This window comes from Panulirus ornatus, chromosome 59, assembly GCF_036320965.1.
Source record: "Panulirus ornatus isolate Po-2019 chromosome 59, ASM3632096v1, whole genome shotgun sequence".
Taxonomy (NCBI): Eukaryota; Metazoa; Arthropoda; class Malacostraca; order Decapoda; family Palinuridae; genus Panulirus; species Panulirus ornatus.
In genome coordinates this window covers 18,844,559-18,871,978 of record NC_092282.1, presented here as the reverse complement: position 1 = coordinate 18,871,978, position 27,420 = coordinate 18,844,559, and the positions used below count along the sequence as shown (strand labels likewise).

The following is a 27,420-nucleotide window of genomic DNA, read 5'->3' as shown; positions in this document are numbered from 1 at the left end:
GGCAAATGAGAGTTGGGTGACAGAGTATGACTGAATTTTAGGGAGAATAAAAAGATGTTTTGGAAGGAGGTAAATAAAGTGCGTAAGACAAGGGAACAAATGGGAACTTCAGTGAAGGGGTTAATGGGGAAGTGATAACAAGTAGTGGTGATGTGAAAAGGGGATGGAATGAGTATTTTGAAGATTTGTTGGATGTGTTTGATGATAGAGTGGCAAATATAGTGTATTTTAGTCGAGGTGATGTGGAAGGTGAGAGGGTTAGGGAAAATGATTTGGTAAACAGAGAAGAGGTAGTAAAAGCTTTGCAGAAGATGAAAGCCAGCAAGGCAGCGGGTTTGGATGGTATTGCAGTGGAATTTATTAAAAACGGAGGAGACTGTATTGCTGACTGATTTGTAAGGTTATTTAATGTATGTATGACACATGGTGAGGTGCCTGAGGATTGGCGGAATGCTTGCATAGTGCCATTCTACAAAGGCAAAGGGGATAAGAGTGAGTGCTCAAATTACAGAGGTATACGTTTGTTGAGTATTCCTGGGAAATCAGATGGAAGGGTATTGACTGAGAGGGTAAAGGCATGTACAGAGCATCAGATTGGGGAAGAACAGTGTGGTTTTAGAGGTGGTACAGGATGTGTGGATCAGGTGTTTGCTTTGAAGAATGTATGTGAGAAATACTTAAAAAAGCAAATGGATTTGTATGTAGCATTTATGGATCTGGAGAAGGTATATGATAGAGTTGATAGAGATGCTCTGTGGAAGGTATTAAGAATATATGGTGTGGGAGGCAAGTAGTTAGAAGCAAGTACTTAGAAGCAGATGTTTGAGGCCAATATGTGGTGTGACGTGGTTTGATCGAGTAAGTAATAATAGGGTACGAGAGATGTGTGGAAATAAAAAGAGTGTGATTGAGAGAGCAGAAGAGGGTGTTTTGAAATGGTTTGGTCACATGGAGAGAATGAGTGAGGAGAGATTGACCAAGAGGATATATGTGTCAGAGGTGGAGGGAACAAGAAGTGGGAGACCAAATTGGAGGTGGAAAGATGGAGTGAAAATGATTTTGAGTGATCGGGGCCTAAACATGCAGGAGGGTGAAAGGCATGCAAGGAATAGAGTGAATTGGAATGATGTGGTATACCGGGGTCGACATGCTGTCAATGGATTGAACCAGGGCATGTGAAGCATCTGCAGTAAACCATGGAAAGTTCTGTGGGGCCTGGATGTGGAAAGGAAGCTGTGGTTTTGGTGCATTATTACATGACAGCTAGACTGAGTGTAAACGAATGTGGCCTTTGTTGTCTTTTCCTAGCGCTACCTTGCGCACATGAGGGGGGGAGGCGGTTGTTATTTCAAGTGTGGCGGGGTGGCGATGGGAATGAATAAAGGCAGACAGTATGAACTATGTACATGTGTATATATGTATATGTCTGTGTGTGTATATATATGTATACATTGAGATGTACAGGTATGTATATTTGTGTGTGTGGACATGTATGTATATACATGTGTATGTGGGTGGGTTGGGCCATTCTTTCATCTGTTTCCTTGCACTACCTCGCTAATGTGGGAGACAGCGACAAAGGGAAATAATAAATAGATATATTTATTTATTTATTTTGCTTTGTCGCTGTCTCCCACATTTGCGAGGTAGCGCAAGGAAACAGATGAAAGAAATGGCCCAACCCACCCCCTACAAACATGCACAAACACACACATCCACACACGCAAATATACATACCCATACATCTCAATGTACACATATATATATATATGTACACACAGACACATACATATATACACATGCACACAATTCACACTGTCTGACTTTATGCATTCCCATCGATACCTCACCACACATGGAATAACATCCCCCTCCCCCCTCATGTGTGCGAGGTAGCGCTAGGAAAAGACAACAAAGGCCCCATTCGTTCACACTCAGTCTCTAGCTGTCATGCAGTAATGCCCGAAACCACAGCCCCCTTTCCACATCCAGGCCCCACAGAACTTCCATGGTTTACCCCAGACGCTTCACATGCCCTGGTTCAATCCATTGACAGCACGTCCACCCCAGTATAACACATCATTCCAATTCACTCTATTCCTTGCATACCTTTCACCCTCCTGTATGTTCAGGCCCAGACCACTCAAAATCTTTTTCACTCCATCCTTCCACCTCCAATTTGGTCTCCCACTTATCGTTCCCTTCACCTCCGACACATATATCCTCTTTGTCAATCTTTCCTCTCATTCTCTCCATGTCATCAAACCATTTCAATACACCCTCTTCTGCTCTCTCAACCACACTCTCTTTATTACATCTCTCCCACCCTTTCATCGCTTACTCAATCGAACCACCTCACACCACATATTTACCTCAAACATTTCATTTCCAACACATCCACCCTCTTCAGCACAATGCTATCTATAGCCCATACCTCACAACCATATAACATTGTTGCAACAACTATTCCTTCAAACATCCCCATTTTTACTGTCTGAGAAACCTTCTTGCCTTCCACACATTTTCCAATGCCCCCAGAACCTTCGCCCCCTGCCCCACCCGCTTCCATGGTTCCATCCACTGCTAAGTCCTTTCCCAGATATCTAAAACACTTCACTTCCTCCAGTTTTTCTCCATCCAAATTTACCTCCCAATTAACTTGCCCCTTAACCCTACTAAACTTAATAACCTTCCTCTTTTTCACACTTACTCTCAACTTTCTTCTTTCACACACTTTACCAAACTCAGTCACCAGCCTCTGCAGTTTCTCACCCAAATCAGCCACCAGCGCTGTATCATCAGCGAACAATAACTGACTCATTTCCCAAGCCCTCTCATCCACAACAGACTGCATACTTGCCCCTCTCTCCAAAACTCTTGCACTCACCTCCCTAACCACCCCATCCATAAATAAATTAAACAACCATGGAGACATCATGCACCCCTGCTGCAAACCGACATTCACTGGGAACCACTCACTTTCCTCTCTTCCTACTCATACACATGCCTTACACCCTTGGTAATTACTTGTCACTACTTCTAGCAACTTGCCTCCCACACCATATGTTCTTAAAACCTTCCACAAAGCATCTCTATCAACCCTATCATATGCCTTCTCCAGATCCATAAATGCTACATACAAATCCATCGGCTTTTCTAGGTATTTCTCACATACATTCTTCAAAGCAAACACCTGGTCCACACATTCTCTACCACTTCTGAAACTGCACTGCTCTTCCCCAATCTGATGATTTGTACCTGCCTTTACCCTCTCAATCAATACCCTCCCATATAATTTCCCAGGAATACTCAACAAACTTATGTCTCAGTAATTTGAACACTCACCTTTATCCCCTTTGCCTTTGTACAACAGCAAAATGCATGCATTGTGCCAATCCTCAGGCACTTCACCATGTTCCACACATACAGTGAATATCCTTACCAACCAATCAACAACATAGTCACCCCCATTTTTTATAAATTCCACTGAAATTTGAACACTCACCTTTATCCCCTTTGCCTTTGTACAACAGCAAAATGCATGCATTGTGCCAATCCTCAGGCACTTCACCATGATCCACACATACAGTGAATATCCTTACCAACCAATCAACAACACAGTCACCCTCATTTTTTATAAATTCCACTGCAATACCATCCAAACCTGCCGCCTTGCTGGCTTTCATCTTCCGCAAAGCTTTCACTACCTCTTCTCTCTTTACCAAACCAATCTCCCTGACCACCCAGACCAAAACAAACTATATCTGCCACTCTATCATCAAAGACATTCAAAAAACATTCAAAATACTCACTCCATCTTCTCACTTCACCACTACTTGTTATTACCTCCCCATTAGTCCCCTTCACCAATGTTCCCATTTGTTCTCTTGTCTTACACACTTTATTTACCTCCTTCCCAAACATCTTTTTATTCTCCCTAAAATCTAATGATACTCTCACCCCAACTCTCATTTGCCCTCTTTTTCACCTCTTGCATCTTTCTCTTAACCTCATGCCACTTTCTTTTATACATCAAGTCATTTGCATTACTTCCCTGCAAAAATCATACAAATGCCTCTCTCTTCTCTTTCATTAACAAATTTACTTCATTCCACCACTCACACCCTTTCTAATCTGCCCACCTGCCACCTTTCTCATGCTACATACATGTTTTGGACAAGCCATTAGTACTTCTCGAAATACATCCCATTCCTCACCCACTCCCCTCACGTCATTTGCCTCACTCACCTTTTGCCATTCTGGCATTCAATCTCTTCTGGTACTTCCTCACACAAGTCTCCTTTCCAAGCTCACTTACTCTCACCCACTCTCTTCTTTAGTACTGAAAGCCTTTACAAATCTTCCCCTTCGCCTCTAAAGATAGTGATCAGACATCCCTCCAGCTACCCCTCTCAGCACATAACATCCAAATGTTTCTCTTTTACACGCCTATCAGTTTGACAAGCCATTCAATAATGCCCTCTGGCCATCTCTCCTACTCACATATGTATACTCATGTATGTCTCTCTTTTAAACCAGGTATTCCTAATCACCAGTCCTTTTTCAGCACACAAATCCACAAGCTCTTCACCATTTCCATTTATAACACTGAACACCGCATGTACACCAATTATACCCTGAACTGCCACATTAGACACCTTTGCATTCAAATCACACCATCACTATAAGCCGATCTTGTGCATCAAAGCTGCTAACACACTCACATAGCTGCTCAAAAATACTTGCCTCTCATGATCTTTCTTCTCATGACCAGGTGCATAGGCACCAATAATCACCCATCTCTCTCCATCCACTTTACTATGAAATATGTCTTTTTACAGCAAAAAAGGGGGTTGAGAAGGGGTCCCTATAGAGTGAGTGCCCAAGACCTCTAGCAGTCTTAATCCAGCTCTGCTATTCAGTTCGACACGTTGCAAGTAATGGGCACCAACCTGGCATGAGTCGGGAAGTAAAAGCAGTCAGACATGATGCAAACCACATTATTGTCTTGCATGACACTGAAATTCAGTGTGCTATTACCTTTAATGACCCCATATGAGCCTCTGTAGGCCTGGAAAAGGTAAGACTCAGACAGGGTTTTAAGACACTTTCTCCTAGATTTTGCCCTGTGCTATGGAATTTAGCATGCCTAAATATTCAATTTCATTGCAAGACCGCCTTCTCAGAACTTACCTTGCTAATTAGGCAGATTACCAAGCTTACCTTCCCTCAAATATTATTTTCTTCCTACAACTTGATGGTCACACAGACTTGGTAAATCCTATCTTCTCTATCCTCTCAATTTCTCTACCTCACAAAAGTACAAAATAAAAAAAACAGGTCCTGTGGTTTCTTTTCCAAACACCAGCAAGTACTGGAACCAAAGTTGGACTTACCCTCATGTTAAACAAATGAATTTTTAACATTCATTTTCTGGGCTAATACCTATAAGCACAGGATTTCCATTTCACCACTATGATTGTCATTATGACTATGATTTTCCCTGTGATCCTTGGAATCTTTAATGATCATAAATTTCTTTGTTAATCAACCACTAGAATGATTAACACTAAAAGTCAAGGGGATAATTCAAATTCACATCATTTACTACATTCAAAGCTTTAGGTTTAATTCGCTATACTGCTGCTATACTCTTGTGTTGACCAAAGTAAACTTTTGCATCACAATCTGAGAAATTACCCTGGTTCCCATCACATGGATGAAAATCAAGCTGTTATTGTAAATTTAGCCAAGTCTGAGAGGTCCATGTGACTTAGGAAGTCTGCAATGCTTGAGAAACTTGTTTAGCTTGTGATGCTTTTAATGAACGTGAGATGTGAGTTATGAGAAACTTATAAAACTGCAAAATTCATGAAGGCTTGGAGTCCATTCCCCCAGATAAAGCAATTACCTTTGCAAGGAAATATCCATCCCAACCAATCCCATGATCCTAGTTTTTAATTTCTTACATCAATAAAGAGCAAAATCAGAGCAAAGAGACATGATAAAAAAATCATATGAATGTAAAGTCAAAGATATACAGACAACATATGCTCTTACGCTTCTTATGATAAATTATATGGGAGGATATTGATTGAGAGGGTGAAGGCATGTACAGAGCATCAGATTGGGGAAGAGCAGTGTGGTTTCAGAAGTGGTAGAGGAAAGTGTGGATCAGGTGTTTGCTTTGAAGAATGTATGTGAGAAATACTTAGAAAAGCAAATGGATTTGTATGTAGCATTTATGGATCTGGAGAAGGTATATGATAGAGTTGATAGAGATGCTCTGTGGAAGGTATTAAGAATATATGGTGTGGGAGGCAAGTAGTTAGAAGCAAGTACTTAGAAGCAGATGTTTGAGGCCAATATGTGGTGTGACGTGGTTTGATCGAGTAAGTAATAATAGGGTACGAGAGATGTGTGGAAATAAAAAGAGTGTGATTGAGAGAGCAGAAGAGGGTGTTTTGAAATGGTTTGGTCACATGGAGAGAATGAGTGAGGAGAGATTGACCAAGAGGATATATGTGTCAGAGGTGGAGGGAACAAGAAGTGGGAGACCAAATTGGAGGTGGAAAGATGGAGTGAAAATGATTTTGAGTGATCGGGGCCTAAACATGCAGGAGGGTGAAAGGCATGCAAGGAATAGAGTGAATTGGAATGATGTGGTATACCGGGGTCGACATGCTGTCAATGGATTGAACCAGGGCATGTGAAGCATCTGCAGTAAACCATGGAAAGTTCTGTGGGGCCTGGATGTGGAAAGGAAGCTGTGGTTTTGGTGCATTATTACATGACAGCTAGACTGAGTGTAAACGAATGTGGCCTTTGTTGTCTTTTCCTAGCGCTACCTTGCGCACATGAGGGGGGGAGGCAGTTGTTATTTCAAGTGTGGCGGGGTGGCGATGGGAATGAATAAAGGCAGACAGTATGAACTATGTACATGTGTATATATGTATATGTCTGTGTGTGTATATATATGTATACATTGAGATGTACAGGTATGTATATTTGTGTGTGTGGACATGTATGTATATACATGTGTATGTGGGTGGGTTGGGCCATTCTTTCATCTGTTTCCTTGCACTACCTCGCTAATGTGGGAGACAGCGACAAAGGGAAATAATAAATAGATATATTTATTTATTTATTTTGCTTTGTCGCTGTCTCCCACATTTGCGAGGTAGCGCAAGGAAACAGATGAAAGAAATGGCCCAACCCACCCCCTACAAACATGCACAAACACACACATCCACACACGCAAATATACATACCCATACATCTCAATGTACACATATATATATATATGTACACACAGACACATACATATATACACATGCACACAATTCACACTGTCTGACTTTATGCATTCCCATCGATACCTCACCACACATGGAATAACATCCCCCTCCCCCCTCATGTGTGCGAGGTAGCGCTAGGAAAAGACAACAAAGGCCCCATTCGTTCACACTCAGTCTCTAGCTGTCATGCAGTAATGCCCGAAACCACAGCCCCCTTTCCACATCCAGGCCCCACAGAACTTCCATGGTTTACCCCAGACGCTTCACATGCCCTGGTTCAATCCATTGACAGCACGTCCACCCCAGTATAACACATCATTCCAATTCACTCTATTCCTTGCATACCTTTCACCCTCCTGTATGTTCAGGCCCAGACCACTCAAAATCTTTTTCACTCCATCCTTCCACCTCCAATTTGGTCTCCCACTTATCGTTCCCTTCACCTCCGACACATATATCCTCTTTGTCAATCTTTCCTCTCATTCTCTCCATGTCATCAAACCATTTCAATACACCCTCTTCTGCTCTCTCAACCACACTCTCTTTATTACATCTCTCCCACCCTTTCATCGCTTACTCAATCGAACCACCTCACACCACATATTTACCTCAAACATTTCATTTCCAACACATCCACCCTCTTCAGCACAATGCTATCTATAGCCCATACCTCACAACCATATAACATTGTTGCAACAACTATTCCTTCAAACATCCCCATTTTTACTGTCTGAGAAACCTTCTTGCCTTCCACACATTTTCCAATGCCCCCAGAACCTTCGCCCCCTGCCCCACCCGCTTCCATGGTTCCATCCACTGCTAAGTCCTTTCCCAGATATCTAAAACACTTCACTTCCTCCAGTTTTTCTCCATCCAAATTTACCTCCCAATTAACTTGCCCCTTAACCCTACTAAACTTAATAACCTTCCTCTTTTTCACACTTACTCTCAACTTTCTTCTTTCACACACTTTACCAAACTCAGTCACCAGCCTCTGCAGTTTCTCACCCAAATCAGCCACCAGCGCTGTATCATCAGCGAACAATAACTGACTCATTTCCCAAGCCCTCTCATCCACAACAGACTGCATACTTGCCCCTCTCTCCAAAACTCTTGCACTCACCTCCCTAACCACCCCATCCATAAATAAATTAAACAACCATGGAGACATCATGCACCCCTGCTGCAAACCGACATTCACTGGGAACCACTCACTTTCCTCTCTTCCTACTCATACACATGCCTTACACCCTTGGTAATTACTTGTCACTACTTCTAGCAACTTGCCTCCCACACCATATGTTCTTAAAACCTTCCACAAAGCATCTCTATCAACCCTATCATATGCCTTCTCCAGATCCATAAATGCTACATACAAATCCATCGGCTTTTCTAGGTATTTCTCACATACATTCTTCAAAGCAAACACCTGGTCCACACATTCTCTACCACTTCTGAAACTGCACTGCTCTTCCCCAATCTGATGATTTGTACCTGCCTTTACCCTCTCAATCAATACCCTCCCATATAATTTCCCAGGAATACTCAACAAACTTATGTCTCAGTAATTTGAACACTCACCTTTATCCCCTTTGCCTTTGTACAACAGCAAAATGCATGCATTGTGCCAATCCTCAGGCACTTCACCATGTTCCACACATACAGTGAATATCCTTACCAACCAATCAACAACATAGTCACCCCCATTTTTTATAAATTCCACTGAAATTTGAACACTCACCTTTATCCCCTTTGCCTTTGTACAACAGCAAAATGCATGCATTGTGCCAATCCTCAGGCACTTCACCATGATCCACACATACAGTGAATATCCTTACCAACCAATCAACAACACAGTCACCCTCATTTTTTATAAATTCCACTGCAATACCATCCAAACCTGCCGCCTTGCTGGCTTTCATCTTCCGCAAAGCTTTCACTACCTCTTCTCTCTTTACCAAACCAATCTCCCTGACCACCCAGACCAAAACAAACTATATCTGCCACTCTATCATCAAAGACATTCAAAAAACATTCAAAATACTCACTCCATCTTCTCACTTCACCACTACTTGTTATTACCTCCCCATTAGTCCCCTTCACCAATGTTCCCATTTGTTCTCTTGTCTTACACACTTTATTTACCTCCTTCCCAAACATCTTTTTATTCTCCCTAAAATCTAATGATACTCTCACCCCAACTCTCATTTGCCCTCTTTTTCACCTCTTGCATCTTTCTCTTAACCTCATGCCACTTTCTTTTATACATCAAGTCATTTGCATTACTTCCCTGCAAAAATCATACAAATGCCTCTCTCTTCTCTTTCATTAACAAATTTACTTCATTCCACCACTCACACCCTTTCTAATCTGCCCACCTGCCACCTTTCTCATGCTACATACATGTTTTGGACAAGCCATTAGTACTTCTCGAAATACATCCCATTCCTCACCCACTCCCCTCACGTCATTTGCTCTCACCTTTTGCCATTCTGCATTCAATCTCTTCTGGTACTTCCTCACACAAGTCTCCTTTCCAAGCTCACTTACTCTCACCACTCTCTTCTTCTCTGAAAGCCTTTACAAATCTTCCCCTTCGCCTCTACAAGATAGTGATCAGACATCCCTCCAGCTACCCCTCTCAGCACATTAACATCCAAATGTTTCTCTTTTACACGCCTATCAGTTGACAAGCCATTCAATAATGCCCTCTGGCCATCTCTCCTACTCACATATGTATACTCATGTATGTCTCTCTTTTTAAACCAGGTATTCCTAATCACCAGTCCTTTTTCAGCACACAAATCCACAAGCTCTTCACCATTTCCATTTATAACACTGAACACCGCATGTACACCAATTATACCCTGAACTGCCACATTAGACACCTTTGCATTCAAATCACCCATCACTATAAGCCGATCTTGTGCATCAAAGCTGCTAACACACTCACATAGCTGCTCCAAAAATACTTGCCTCTCATGATCTTTCTTCTCATGACCAGGTGCATAGGCACCAATAATCACCCATCTCTCTCCATCCACTTACTATGAAATTATGTCTTTTTACAGCAAAAAAGGGGGTTGAGAAGGGGTCCCTATAGAGTGAGTGCCCAAGACCTCTAGCAGTCTTAATCCAGCTCTGCTATTCAGTTCGACACGTTGCAAGTAATGGGCACCAACCTGGCATGAGTCGGGAAGTAAAAGCAGTCAGACATGATGCAAACCACATTATTGTCTTGCATGACACTGAGAATTCAGTGTGCTATTACCTTTAATGACCCCATATGAGCCTCTGTAGGCCTGGAAAAGGTAAGACTCAGACAGGGTTTAAGACACTTTCTCCAGATTTTGCCCTGTGCTATGGAATTTAGCATGCCTAAATATTCAATTTCATTGCAAGACCGCCTTCTCAGAACTTACCTTGCTAATTAGGCAGATTACCAAGCTTACCTTCCCTCAAATATTATTTCTTCTACAACTTGATGGTCACACAGACTTGGCTATATCCTATCTTCTCTATCCTCTCAATTTCTCTACCTCACAAAAGTACAAAATAAAAAAACAGGTCCTGTGGTTTCTTTTCCAAACACCAGCAAAGTACTGGAACCAAAGTTGGACTTACCCTCATGTTAAACAAATGAATTTTAACATTCATTTTCTGGGCTAATACCTATAAGCACAGGATTTCCATTTCACCACTATGATTGTCATTATGACTATGATTTTCCCTGTGATCCTGGAATCTTTAATGATCATAAATTTCTTTGTTAATCAACCACTAGAATGATTAACACTAAAAGTCAAGAGATAATTCAAATTCACATCATTTACTACATTCAAAGCTTTAGGTTTAATTCGCTATACTGCTGCTATACTCTTGTGTTGACCGAAAGTAACTTTTGCATCACAATCTGAGAAATTACCCTGGTTCCCATCACATGGATGAAAATCAAGCTGTTATTGTAATATTTAGCCAAAGTCTGAGAGGTCCATGTGACTTAGGAAGTCTGCAATGCTTGAGAAATCTGTTTAGCTTGTGATGCTTTTAAGGAACGTGAGATGTGAGTTATGAGAAACTTATAAAACCTGCAAAATTCATGAAGGCTTGGAGTCCATTCCCTCAGATAAAGCAATTACCTTTGCAAGGAAATATCCATCCCAACCAATCCCATGATCCTAGTTTTTAATTTCTTACATCAATAACAGAGCAAAATCAGAGCATGAGACATGATATAAAATCATATGATGTAAAGTCAAAGATATACAGACAACATATGCTCTTTACGCTTCTTATGATAAATTATATGGGAGGATATTGATTGAGAGGGTGAAGGCATGTACAGAGCATCAGATTGGGGAAGAGCAGTGTGGTTTCAGAAGTGGTAGAGGATGTGTGGATCAGGTGTTTGCTTTGAAGAATGTATGTGAGAAATACTTAGAAAAGCAAATGGATTTGCATGTAGCATTTATGGATCTGGAGAAGGCATATGATAGAGTTGATAGAGATGCTCTGTGGAAGGTATTAAGAATATATGGTGTGGGAGGCAAGTTGTTAGAAGCAGTGAAAAGTTTTTATTGAGGATGTAAGGCATGTGTACGTGTAGGAAGAGAGGAAAGTGATTGGTTCTCAGTGAATGTAGGTTTGCGGCAGGGGTGTGTGATGTCTCCATGGTTGTTTAATTTGTTTATGGATGGGGTGGTTAGGGAGGTGAATGCAAGAGTTTTGGAAAGAGGGGCAAGTATGAAGTCTGTTGGGGATGAGAGAGCTTGGGAAGTGAGTCAGTTGTTGTTCGCTGATGATACAGCGCTGGTGGCTGATTCATGTGAGAAACTGCAGAAGCTGGTGACTGAGTTTGGTAAAGTGTGTGAAAGAAGAAAGTTAAGAGTAAATGTGAATAAGAGCAAGGTTATTAGGTACAGTAGGGTTGAGGGTCAAGTCAATTGGGAGGTGAGTTTGAATGGAGAAAAACTGGAGGAAGTGAAGTGTTTTAGATATCTGGGAGTGGATCTGGCAGCGGATGGAACCATGGAAGCGGAAGTGGATCATAGGGTGGGGGAGGGGGCGAAAATTCTGGGAGCCTTGAAGAATGTGTGGAAGTCGAGAACATTATCTCGGAAAGCAAAAATGGGTATGTTTGAAGGAATAGTGGTTCTAACAATGTTGTATGGTTGCGAGGCGTGGGCTATGGATAGAGTTGTGCGCAGGAGGATGGATGTGCTGGAAATGAGATGTTTGAGGACAATGTGTGGTGTGAGGTGGTTTGATCGAGTAAGTAACCTAAGGGTAAGAGAGATGTGTGGAAATAAAAAGAGCGTGGTTGAGAGAGCAGAAGAGGGTGTTTTGAAATGGTTCGGGCACATGGAGAGAATGAGTGAGGAAAGATTGACCAAGAGAATATATGTGTTGGAGGTGGAGGGAACGAGGAGAAGAGGGAGACCAAATTGGAGGTGGAAAGATGGAGTGAAAAAGATTTTGTGTGATCGGGGCCTGAACATGCAGGAGGGTGAAAGGAGGGCAAGGAATAGAGTGAACTGGAGCGATGTGGTATACCGGGGTTGATGTGCTGTCAGTGGATTGAATCAAGGCATGTGAAGCATCTGGGGTAAACCATGGAAAGCTGTGTAGGTATGTATATTTGCGTGTGTGGACATATGTATATACATGTGTATGGGGGTGGGTTGGGCCATTTCTTTCGTCTGTTTCCTTGCGCTACCTCGCAAACGCGGGAGACAGCGACAAAGCAAAAAAAAAAAAAAAAACTTCTTATGATAAGTCCTCATAACTGTGTGATGCCACAACTTTCACTGACCTCAAAAAAAATATAAAATGCAGCAAAGCTAGAGTATATCAAAAACATTCCTGGTGCTTGGTGTGTTATTGATGACATTCTGTAATACAAAATAATGAAGTAAACTGACAGACAGATATACACATATTACCATAAATGCCTAAACTGTACATTAGAAAGGCAATGACAAAAGAATTCATTGTAACTGAATACGTTCAGTAATTCTAGGCATATAATGAAGTCAATTGCTGAAAAGGAAGGCAAAGTAGAAATTACACAAATATTAATTCTGAACACTGAAGTACAGTAACAAGAAACAGACCCTGCTTAGCTCCTCCTGCATGTTGCTAGATGATGAAACTGTCTCCTTCAGTGATCGGTTAATTGAAGAAAGTCTGTCCTTCAGTTCTGATTCAGAATTAGAAATCTGGGCCATACGTGTCTTCAAGTCCTCTACTTTGCCCTTGAGTGAGGAATTTTGGTCCTCAAGCATACGGAGAGAGCGACTTAAGTTCTCCCGAGTAGCATTAAGATTCTGTTTAAAAGGAAAATTTACATAAATCTTCCTTGCCTATAATAAAAGGATACAATCTAATAAGAATACTGCATAATACTAAAGATTTCTGTATCATAAAGGGATAAAACAAAGAAAAAGTATCTCTTGTAGAACCTCAAATTAGAATTACTTACCAGTCATTTATTCATACACAAAGGGCATCTCAGAAAAGAATCTTATGTCAATGGGTACTTGAGGTAACAAAGAATATTGACTTGGAGGTATGAAAAACATTTCCCTCTCAGATGGAGTGCCCTCTGAGAATCTGAGAACACATTGACAAGAAAAGGGTAGCATAACAGCCAGCAAGCATTTGAAACATATATTAAAGCAACGAAAGAGTATACAGTGTTAAGCTAGGACAAAAGAGTAGTGACTTTACGAAAATAGTGTGGACATATATCAAAATTCAAAACTACTCCATATGTCTATCAGGAGTAAACTTAAATCAACATATTCACTGCAGACATATCAAATATGATATCTCACTTTTTGTATTTACTGTGGCTATGTCATATGTGATTTCTTGGATCTGCATTGCTAGTTTGCATACCAAGGCTGGAAACACATGCACCAATACTTCACATGGGAATACTGCCTTCCTGCCATACATTAGTCACATTATCTATTCATTCACATTTCCAGTAACCATCAAAACACCATAGAGGGTATTACAACATTTTTCACTGCTTAGGTACCAAAGAAAATGTATCGAGATAATGTATATAAGTGTATATAAATAATGTACATAGATGAATATAAAAAAACATATTTATCTGTTTTGAAATGGTTTGGTCACATGGAAAGAATGAGTGAGGAAAGATTGACAAAGAGGATATATGTGTCAGAGGTGGAGGGAACGAGGAGAAGTGGGAGACCAAATTGGAGGTGGAAAGATGGAGTGAAAAAGATTTTGAGTGATCGGGGCCTGAACATGCAGGAGGGTGAAAGGCATGCAAGGAATAGAGTGAATTGGAACGATGTGGTATATCGGGGTCAACATGCTGTCAATGGATTGAACCAGGGCATGTGAAGCGTCTGGGGTAAACCATGGAAAGTTCTGTGGAGCCTGGATGTGGAAAGGGAGCTGTGGTTTTGGTGCATTATTACATGACAGCTAGAGACTGAGTGTGAACGAATGGGGCCTTTGTTGTCTTTTCCTAGCGCTACCTCGCACACATGAGGGGGGAGGGGGTTGTTATTCCATGTGTGGCGGGGTGGCGATGGGAATAAATAAAGGCAGACAGTATGAATTATGTGCATATGTATATATGTATATGTCTGTGTGTGTATATATATGTGTACAGTGAGATGTATAGGTATGTATATTTGTGTGTGTGGACATGTATGTGGGAGGGTTGGGCCATTCTTTCATCTGTTTCCTTGCGCTACCTCGCTAACGCGGGAGACAGCAACAAAGCAAAATAAATAAATAAAAGTAAGATGAATATATATCTTCTGTACTAATATTTGTATCTAAAGGACTGTTAAATGTTTTGACAATAGAGTGGCAGATATAAGATGTCTAGGTCACTGTGGTATGCAAAGTGAGAGCCATGGAGATTGGTTTGGTGAAGAGAAAAGAGATGGTAAAAGCCTTACATATTATGTAATGTGGCAAGGTGGCAGGATTGGATGGTATTGCAGTTGAATTTATTAAGAAAGGGGGGAGTGTGTAAATGACTGGTTGGTAAGGATTTTCAATGTATGCATGGATCATGATGAGGTGCCTGAGGATTGGCAGAATGCATGTGTAGAGCCACTATATGAAGGCAAGGGGGATAAAGGATAGTGTTCAAACTACAGAGATACAAGTTTGTTAAATGTACCTGTTACATTGTATGGGAGGGTACTGACTGAAAGGGTGAAGGCATGTACAGTGCATCAGATTAGGGAGGAACAATGTGGTTTCAGAAATGGCAGATGATATGTGGATCATGTGACTGCTTTAAAGAATAAGTGCAAGAAATACTAAGAGAAACGAAACGATTTGTATTTGGCATATACAAATCTAGAGAAAGCATATGATGGGGTTGACAGAGATGCCTTGTGGAAGGTCTTAAGAATGAATGGTGTGGGAGGAAAGTTGGTACAAGCAGTGAGAAGTTTTCATCAAGGGTGTAAGACACATTCATGAGTAGGAAGAAGGAGAGTGAATGCTTTCCACTGAAAGTTGGTCTGTAGCAGGGGTGTGTGATCTCACCATGGTTGTTTAATTTGCTTATGAATATGGTAGTAAGGGAAATAAATGTGAGAGTCTTGTGAGGGGCGAGTATGCAGTCTATGCTGGATGAGAGGGTCTGGAAAGGCAGTAAGTATTGTTTGCTGATGATACAGCACTGGTGGCAGGTTCAAGTGAGAAACTGAAGAAGTTTGGACTGAATTTAGAAGAATGTGTGAAAGGAGGAAGTTGAGAGTAAATGAGAATGAACTGACAGGAAATGTGAATAAAAGTAAGGTTATTAGGTTCAACAGGGTTGAGGGACAGGTTAGCTGGGGTGTGAGTCTGAATAGAGAAAACTTGGAGGAAGTGGAGTGTTTTAAATATCTGGGAGAGAACATGGCAGCAAATGGAACCATGGAGGCAGAAGTGAGTAATAGGGTGGGTGAAGGGCGAGAATTTGGGAGCACTAAAGAAAGTGCGGAAAGAGAAAACATTCTCTGGAAGGGAAAAAATAGGTATGTTTAAGGGTGTAGTAGTCCCAACAATATCATATGGATATGAGGTATGAGCTGTGGGGAGGGGAATGGATGTGTCGGAAACTATATGTATGAGGACAGTATGTGCTGTAAGGTGGTAAGAGAGAAGTCTGGTAATAAAAAGAGTGTGGTTGAGAAGTGACAAAGGTATGCTGAAATGGTCTGGACATCTGTAAACCGCATAAAATAGGGCATTCAGAACAATCAATGACTGTCTAGCAACCACAAACATGCAACACCTTCACAATGAAACAAAAGCACTCCTAAGACCGTCCTACTTCAATATGCTCAGCACTTGATTCTATGTAGCAACACTATGACCCTCCCTCCTAAACCACTCCATAATTAACAACCAGCCCCAAGTAAAAATATGAAACTTACCCCTACCTCACCTCAGTAACCTGTACTTACAAATCCCTCCACCTCCAACAAATATAACACTAACAAAACACATACACACTGGAAGAACCTAACAAGCACAAAACAACCAACCCCCAAAGTTTGTCTTAAACTCCAACCCACAAGACATACTCATATCAGACACCACACTCCTCAAACAAGCATAAGTCACACTCTCCAGCTTATGTTCAAGGCATTACCCATCACTACAACTCTACAAACACCATTTCAACATATCCCAAGACCTTTCATGCCCATAATGCAACTAAGCGCTTACAACACCATTGCCCTGCACTTTCTACACACACATCAGACTTTATGTCCTGAGTGCTGCAGGAGCCTCATAAGAATAGAAGGGGCACCTGTGGCAGGAAGGTATGGTAAGTTATATTAATTTCCTTTCTTTTCTTTCATTCTTGTTTACCATTTCCCTTATTAGTGAGGAACAAAGAAAGTGATAAAAGAAAGGCATTATCTGCTCACATCCATTCCCTAGCTGCCATAGAATGCCCCCAAACATCTGCCCTCCAATCCACAACAGGGCCCCACAGCCCTTTATGTGGCTTCCCCCAGCTGCTTCATATGCCATGTACACAATATCACTCCAACTCACTCTCTTCCATGCACACTTTTCACCTCCTTACGTGTTCAGGCCCTGGACACTCAAAATCTTTTCACCTAGAATCTTCCTTCTTCAATTTGGTAACCCCCTTGTCCTTGACCCTTCCATTTCTGGCATATATCCACTTTGTCAGCCTCTTCTCATTCATTCTCTACAGACGTCCAAACCATCCTCTTCAGCTCTCTCAACTTAAGGGGCTGGCTATGGCAACAGTCATTCAATAATTAGTGAGCCCCAGTGCAGCTTCTTAACCTTTAGTGCCTCACCCTTAACAGGCCACTGGCAAAAGACAATGGTAGTGCAGTGTTTGCAGAGGCTCCTACCTAATGTTCCTACTGACTGCTTCTACCTAATGCTCTTTCTTAATGTTCCTACCAACTACTACTTAATGTTTCAACCTAATGTGCTCTCTTAACCTATCATTAATTACTTGATCAACTCTCCTCACACCACATAATGTCCACAAACATTCTATTTCCAATACATGTACCCTCCTCTGCACATTCTCAACTATGGCCCATACCTTGCATCCATACAACATCACTGGTAATATGATGTTATATTCATTTATTATATTTAATCGCCATCTCCTGCGTAAGCAAGGTAGCACCAGGAAAGAGACAAGGAATGGCCCAACCCATACACATATGTATACATAAATGCCCATATACATACATATACATTTCAACAAATACATACACAGACATATACATATACACACATGTACATCTTCATACTTGCTGCCTTCATCCATTCCTGTTGCCACACACAAAATAGCAACCCCCCAGCAAGGTAGCACCAGGAAACGACAAAAAAGGCCACATTCGTTCACACTCACTCTCTAGCTGTCATGTGTAATGCACTGAAACCACAAATCCCTTTCCACATCCAGGCCTCACAAAAGTTTCCATGGTTTACCCCAAACACTTTACATCCCCTGGTTCAATCCATTGACAGCATGTCCACCATGGTATAACACATCATTCCAATTCACTCTATTCCTTACACGTCTTTCACCCTCATGTATGTTCAGGCCCTAATCGCACAAAATCTTTTTCACTCCATCCCTCCACCTCCAATATGGTCTCCCGTTTCTCCTTCTTCCCTCACCTCTGACACATGTATCCCCTTTGTCAATCTTTCCTCAATCATTCTCTTCGTGTGTCCAAACCATTTCAATACACCCTTTTCTGCTCTCTCAACTACACTCTTTTTATTACCACACATTTCTCTTACCCTTTCATTACTTACTTGATCAAACCACCTCACACCGCATATTGTATTTAAGCATTTCATTTCCAACACATCCACCCTCCTCCACACAACCCTATCTATAGCCCATGCCTCACAACCATATAACATTGCTGGAACCACTAATCCTTCAATGCTCCCAGAACCTTCATCCCCTCCCCCACCTTGTGACTCGCTTCCACTTTCATGATTCCATCTGCCACTAAGTCCACTCCCAGATATCTAAAACACTTCACTTCCTCCAGTTTTTTCCATTCAAACTTACCTCCCAATCAACTTGTCCCTCAACCCTACTGAACCTAATAACCTTGTTCTTATTCACATTTACTCTCAACTTTCTTCTTTCACACACTTTACCAAACTCAGTCACCAAATTCTGCAGCTTTTTACCCAGATGAGCCATCGGTGCTGTATCATCAGTGAATAACAACTGACTCACTTCCTAAGCCCTCTCATCCACAACAGACTGCATACTTGCCCCTCTCTCCAAAACTCTTGCATTCACCTCCCTAACTACCCCATCCATAAACAAATTAAACAACCATGGAGATATCACAGACCCCTGCCGCAAACCTACATTCACTGGGAACCAATCACTTTCCTCTCTTTCTACACGTACACATGCTTTACATTCTTGGTAAAAACTTTTCACTGCTTCTAACAACTTACCTCCCATGCCATATATTCTTAAAACCTTCCACAAAGCATCTCTATCAACATTATCATATGCCTTTTCCAGATCCATAAATGCTTCATACAAATCCTGTTTTTCTACGTATTTCTCATACTTTCTTCAAAGCAAACATCTGATACACATCCTCTACCACTTCTAAAACCACACAGCTCTTCCTCAGTCTGATGCTCTGTTCATGCCCTCACCCTCTCAATCAATACCCTCCCATATAATTTCCCAGGAATACTCAACAAACTTATGCCTCTGTAATATGAACACTCACCTTTATCCCGTTTGCCTTTGTACAGTGGCACTATGCATGCAGTCTGCCAATCCTCAGGCACTTCACCATGATCCATACATATACTGAATATCCTTACCAACCAATCAACAATACAGTCATCCCCTTTTTTTAATAAATTCCACTACAGTACTATCCAAACCTGCTGCCTTGCTGGCTTTCATCTTCTGCAAAGCTTTCACTACTTCTTCTCTCTTTACCAAACCACTCTCCCTGACCCTCTCACTTCACACACCACCCCAACCAAAACACCCTATATCTGCCACTCTATCATCATACACATTCAACACACCTTCAAAATACTCACTCCATCTCCTTCTCACTTCATCACTACTTGTTATTACCTCCCCATTTGGCCAATTCCTCAATGTTCTCATTTGTTCTCTTGTCTTATGCACTTTATTTACCTCCTTCCAAAACTCTTTTTTTTTTTTTTTTTTTTTTTTTTTTTATACTTTGTCGCTGTCTCCCGCGTTTGCGAGGTAGCGCAAGGAAACAGACGAAAGAAATGGCCCAACCCCCCCCCCCCATACACATGTACATACACACGTCCACACACGCAAATATACATACCTACACAGCTTTCCATGGTTTACCCCAGACGCTTCACATGCCTTGCTTCAATCCACTGACAGCACGTCAACCCCTGTATACCACATGACTCCAATTCACTCTATTTCTTGCCCTCCTTTCACCCTCCTGCATGTTCAGGCCCCGATCACACAAAATCTTTTTCACTCCATCTTTCCACCTCCAATTTGGTCTCCCTCTTCTCCTCGTTCCCTCCACCTCCGACACATATATCCTCTTGGTCAATCTCTCCTCACTCATTCTCTCCATGTGCCCAAACCATTTCAAAACACCCTCTTCTGCTCTCTCGACCACGCTCTTTTTATTTCCACACATCTCTCTTACCCTTACGTTACTTACTCGATCAAACCACCTCACACCACACATTGTCCTCAAACATCTCATTTCCAGCACATCCATCCTCCTGCGCACATCTCTATCCATAGCCCACGCCTCGCAACCATACAGCATTGTTGGAACCACTATTCCCTCAAACTTACCCATTTTTGCTTTCCGAGATAATGTTCTCGACTTCCACACATTTTTCAAGGCTCCCAAAATTTTCGCCCCCTCCCCCACCCTATGATCCACTTCCGCTTCCATGGTTCCATCCGCTGACAGATCCACTCCCAGATATCTAAAACACTTCACTTCCTCCAGTTTTTCTCCATTCAAACTCACCTCCCAATTGACTTGACCCTCACCCCTACTGTACCTAATAACCTTGCTCTTATTCACATTTACTCTCAACTTTCTTCTTCCACACACTTTACCAAACTCAGTCACCAGCTTCTGCAGTTTCTCACATGAATCAGCCACCAGCGCTGTATCATCAGCGAACAACAATTGACTCACTTCCCAAGCTCTCTCATCCCCAACAGACTTCATACTTGCCCCTCTTTCCAGGACTCTTGCATTTACCTCCTTTACAACCCCATCCATAAACAAATTAAACAACCATGGAGACATCACACACCCCTGCCGCAAACCTACATTCACTGAGAACCAATCACTTTCCTCTCTTCCTACACGTACACATGCCTTACATCCTCGATAAAAACTTTTCACTGCTTCTAACAACTTGCCTCCCACACCATATATTCTTAATACCTTCCACAGAGCATCTCTATCAACTCTATCATATGCCTTCTCCAGATCCATAAATGCTACATACAAATCCATTTGCTTTTCTAAGTATTTCTCACATACATTCTTCAAAGCAAACACCTGATCCACACATCCTCTACCACTTCTGAAACCGCACTGCTCTTCCCCAATCTGATGCTCTGTACATGCCTTCACCCTCTCAATCAATACCCTCCCATATAATTTACCAGGAATACTCAACAAACTTATACCTCTGTAATTTGAGCACTCACTCTTATCCCCTTTGCCTTTGTACAATGGCACTATGCACGCATTCCGCCAATCCTCAGGCACCTCACCATGAGTCATACATACATTAAATAACCTTACCAACCAGTCAACAATACAGTCACCCCCTTTCTTAATAAATTCCACTGCAATACCATCCAAACCTGCTGCCTTGCTGGCTTTCATCTTCCGCAAAGCTTTTACTACCTCTTCTCTGTTTACCAAATCATTTTCCCTAACCCTCTCACTTTGCACACCACCTCGACCTAAACACCCTATATCTGCCACTCTGTCATCAGACACATTCAACAAACCTTCAAAATACTCATTCCATCTCCTTCTCACATCACCGCTACTTGTTATCACCTCCCCATTTACGCCCTTCACTGAAGTTCCCATTTGCTCCCTTGTCTTACGCACCCTATTTACCTCCTTCCAGAACATCTTTTTATTCTCCCTAAAATTTACTGATAGTCTCTCACCCCAACTCTCATTTGCCCTTTTTTTCACCTCTTGCACCTTTCTCTTGACCTCCTGTCTCTTTCTTTTATACTTCTCCCACTCAATTGCATTTTTTCCCTGCAAAAATCGTCCAAATGCCTCTCTCTTCTCTTTCACTAATACTCTTACTTCTTCATCCCACCACTCACTACCCTTTCTAAACAGCCCACCTCCCACTCTTCTCATGCCACAAGCATCTTTTGCGCAATCCATCACTGATTCCCTAAATACATCCCATTCCTCCCCGACTCCCCTTACTTCCATTGTTCTCACCTTTTTCCATTCTGTACACAGTCTCTCCTGGTACTTCCCCACACAGGTCTCCTTCCCAAGCTCACTTACTCTCACCACCTTCTTCACCCCAACATTCACTCCTCTTTTCTGAAAACCCATACTAATCTTCACCTTAGCCTCCACAAGATAATGATCAGACATCCCTCCAGTTGCACCTCTCAGCACATTAACATCCAAAAGTCTCTCTTTCGCACGCCTGTCAATTAACACGTAATCCAATAACGCTCTCTGGCCATCTCTCCTACTTACATAAGTATACTTATGTATATCTCGCTTTTTAAACCAGGTATTCCCAATCATCAGTCCTTTTTCAGCACATAAATCTACAAGCTCTTCACCATTTCCATTTACAACACTGAACACCCCATGCATACCAATTATTCCCTCAACTGCCACATTACTCACCTTTGCATTCAAATCACCCATCACTATAACCCGGTCTCGTGCATCAAAACCGCTAACACACTCATTTAGCTGCTCCCAAAACACTTGCCTCTCATGATCTTTCTTCTCATGCCCAGGTGCATATGCACCAATAATCACCCACCTCTCTCCATCAACTTTCAATTTCACCCATATTAATCGAGAATTTACTTTCTTACATTCTATCACATACTCCCACAACTCCTGTTTCAGGAGTATTGCTACTCCTTCCCTTGCTCTTGTCCTCTCACTAACCCCTGACTTCACTCCCCAGACATTTCCAAACCACTCTTCCCCTTTACCCTTGAGCTTCGTTTCACTCAGAGCCAAAACATCCAGGTTCCTTTCCTCAAACATACTACCTATCTCTCCTTTTTTCACATCTTGGTTACATCCACACACATTTAGGCACCCCACTCTGAGCCTTCGAGGAGGATGATCACTCCCCGCGTGACTCCTTCTTCTGTTTCCCATTTTAGAAAGTTAATACAAGGAGGGGAGGATTTCCGGCCCCCCGCTCCCGTCCCCTCTAGTCGCTTTCTACGACACGCGAGGAATACGTGGGAAGTATTCTTTCACCCCTATCCCCAGGGATAATATACATATATATATACATATACACACACACACACACACACACACATATGCACATACACACACACACACACACATACATATATATACATATGAAAAATGTAAGAACAATTTAGAAACAAACTTTTAGCTTGAAATGAATGAAAAAAAAAAAACTTTTTATTCTCCCTAAAATTCAGTGATACTCTCTCACACCAACTCTCATTTGCCCTCTTTTTCACCTCTTACACCTTTCTCTTGACCTCCTACCACTTTCTTTTATATATCTCCCAATCATATGCACTACTTCCCTGTAAGTATCATCTAAACAACTCTCTCTTCTCTTTCACTAACAATCCTACTTCTTCATCCCAACACTCACTATCCTTTCTAATCTGCCCACCTCCCACCTTTCTTATGCCACATGCATCATCTGCACAAGCCGTCACTGCTCCCTAAATACATCCCATTCCCCTCCCACTCCCCTTATGTCATTTGCTCTCACCTTTTGCCATTCTACACTCAGTCTCTCCTGGCACTTCCTCACACACATCCCCTTTCCAAGCTCACTTACTCTTACCACTCTCTTCTCCAACATCCTCTCTTCTTTTCTGAAAACCTTTACAAATCTTCAACTCTGCCTCCACAAGATAGTGATCAGACATCCCTCAAGCTGCCCCTTTCAGCACATTAACATCCAAAAGTCTCTCTTTTACACACCTATCAATTAACACGTAATTCAATAATGCCCTCTGGCCATCTCTCCTACTCGTACACATGTACTTATGTATATCAATCTTTTTAAACCAGGTATTCCCAATCACGTCCTTTTTCAGCACACAAATCCACAAGCGCATCACCATTTCCATTTACAGCACTGAACATCCCATGTACATCAATTATACCCTCAACTGCCACATTACTCACCTTCACATTCAAATCACCCATCATCATAACTCGGTCTCGTCCATAAAAAGCCGCTAACACACTCACTCAGCTGCCCTCAAAACACTTGACTCTCATGATCTTTCTTCTCATGACCAGGTGCATAGGCACCAATAATCACCCATCTCTCTCCATCTACTTTCAGTTTTATCCACATCAATCTAGAATTTACTTTCTTACACTCTATCACATCCTCCCACAACTCAAGGAGTGCTACTCCTTCCTTTGCTCTTATCCTCTCACTAACCCCTGACTTTATTCCCAAGACATTCCCAAACCATACCCCTCCCCATGCTTCTCCTTCCACATATTCCTCAGTGTACAAAATCCTTCAGCCCTTCATCTGCCCTATGACTCACCTCCAGTTCCATTTGCTGCCACATTCACTCCTACTTATCAAAAACACTCCACTCCCTACAAGTTCTCTCCATCCAATTCACATCCCAATCAACCTGTCTCTCTGCAATGCTAAACCTAATAGCCTTCCTTTTACTCACATTTACTCTCAACTTCCTCCTTTCATACTCTCACCCAAACTCAAACATCAACTTCTGTAGTTTCTGACTCTCACCTCCCAAAGACTGTATGCCTGACCCTCTTTCCAGGACCCTTGCATTTACCTCCCTCAGCAACCCATCCATAAACATATTCAACAGCCATGGTGACATCGCCCTCTTCTCTACCTGCTCGCATGTACATACCTTACTCTGTAGTTAAAAACTCCTCACTACTTCTAATAGTTTAACTCCTATGCCATATATTTGTAAGACCTTCTAAACAGCATTTCTATTAACCATATCATATGCTTTCTCCAGATCCATAAATGCCACATACAATTCTTGTTTCTTTACGTATTTCTAATGCACATTCTTCAATAAAAAGACCTGATGTGCAAATCCTCTACTACTCCTGAAAATACACTGTTCTTCTCCAGTCTAATGCTCTAAGCATGTCAACCTCTCAATCAACACTTTCTCATACATCTCAAGTACACTCACCAATCTAATACCTCTGTAATTCGAATGCTGACCTTTGTCTCTATTGCCTTTATACAATGGTAGCATACATGCATTCCCCCAGTCCCCATGCACCTCACCTTACAATGGAAATCCTAACTAATAAATCAATAACACAGTCACCCCCATTCTTAGGAAACTGAACTGCAATACAAAAGCATCACAATTTATATTACAAAATGTGAGGGAGCAGATCTCGTGCAGCTTCCTTGACATATTCACATACACTTACCAGTGTATGGAAGAAGATTTGGTTGTCTGGTAACATAAGGGATGCCACTATAAGCATTAATGGCTGTATATATATGTACCCCAGCTGCAGTGAACATAAAAAACTAATGGGACATATGTGTCCTAGTTACAGAACAGAAACATTACAGACAACATGGTACGAACTGCACAGTATGGCAAGAAAATCACTAGACTTTTAAAAATTATACAAATGAAAAACAATTATCTGGGTTAATATACATTTTTAAAATAACATACAATTAAATGTAAATACACACTTCAGGACCTAGAATCATGGGGTCACTCTCCTCAATAACAGCAGTGATGTCAACATCTGATTAAATGTATAGAAGAGTGAGTATGGTCATTTGGCTATAAGGATATGTCTTCCAGTAGTGAAGAGTGCTGAATAAGTGTTAGCAATGGCACTGGGGATTGGCCCGATCAGCAGAGCACAGAACATGATGTGGATGTTCAGGAATGGGTTCAGACATCGCACCCAATCACATCAGGTAGGGTGAAAGACAACTCTCACTTCCCAAAGACTTGATGTGTGAATGTAGTGAATCCAGATTTCTAGTTCTGTGACAGCTGATGCAAGCAATGGCAGAAGAGGCTTGCATTCTTCTTTGATACTGTGATTACTATTTGTGTGTTACAAAGAGAGAGTGCTCTGTCTCATAATCTTGTATATATGTACCAAGGACAAACACTTGGGTTAGGTGGAGGTTAACTGTTATACCCAGGATTTGAACCCATGTGGGTCTGACTCTGAGCTGGCCAATACTCACTCACAGTCATTAACATCTAACCACTACATCACAGAGGCCCATCTCAGATACCATCTGTTGTTAGTGAAGTCTGGGATGATATACTTGGCACATAGGTGGAGTATAGGCTTGCATATTCTGTTACTGAAACACTGAGATGGTTGATAAAGGGTAAGTAGACAAATAGTTGCCTATATTCCTGGTGTGCTCAAGTGCTGAGCCTGTTGTTGTGTAGCAAGTGCAGCTCAGGGAGACACACCTATATAGTCAGTAAACTCAGTGATATGGTCCAATCATAGATGTCATTCTCTTGTTTCTTCACAAGGAAATGAACATGTGTCTATGCTTGTTGTGATGCATGGATAAGGTTGCATACCAGCAAGATTTGCTAACTAAACCATGTTTACAGAGTTATCACTGTAATGATTAAGATTTGAAAGATACTTTGAGGAAAAGTCACCAGAGCTATAAGCACAGATAAAAACCACACACAGATTCATATAATGTGTGCCTAGCTATGCCGCTCTACTGCATCACCAACATTTAAGCCAAATTCAAGGTCAAATGCCATCATGAAATATAGCGTAGAAGTGACTTTTCAAACATATCCAGTAAAAGAAATTATCACATTCTTACAACAGTCAATACATGAAATTACCAGAGATGAAGCAGAAGATAAAGCATGAAGAAGTCTGTGGAACTTGGCTGTAGATGGTGAGTTCTGGTTCTGGTGGCAAGCAACCACCAATCAGGGAGGTACTATCACTTGAGCATTAGGAGGGTTAATGATAGTTGTACAGAGAGCCAGCATTTGTCAATTCCCCTCCCTAGCCAAGGTTGCCTTTTTCTGCCTCACATACAGGAGGGTTGCTAACATCTAGTCTACAAGCAGATCCTCACTCCATCTTACACATAACAACAGACAATAAGAAACTCACATGACTTTATTCTTAATTCAACTATTTACTGTGATGAATGCCATGAGCTAGCTCTACCTAGTGGCAAAATCTTGTAAGTAAAGAAAATTCAAAAGGGGCTCCATGAGTGTAAAACTCTTCCATTTCTGTACAAATGAGTTGCAAATATAAAACTGTGTGAAAATCAGAGACTCGATGTATCCCATTATCATTTG

The 27,420-nt window shown here is 41.6% G+C and overlaps 1 protein-coding gene across 1 annotated transcript in view; it reads right to left on the bottom strand.

Moving 5' to 3' along the window:
- Positions 1-27,420, bottom strand: part of LOC139767160 (uncharacterized) — a 1,522,454-nt gene that overhangs the window by 137,194 nt on the left and 1,357,840 nt on the right. Inside the window, 1 exon segment of the mRNA XM_071696189.1 lies at positions 13,376-13,624. Within this exon segment, the coding sequence (XP_071552290.1) occupies positions 13,376-13,624 (249 nt within the window).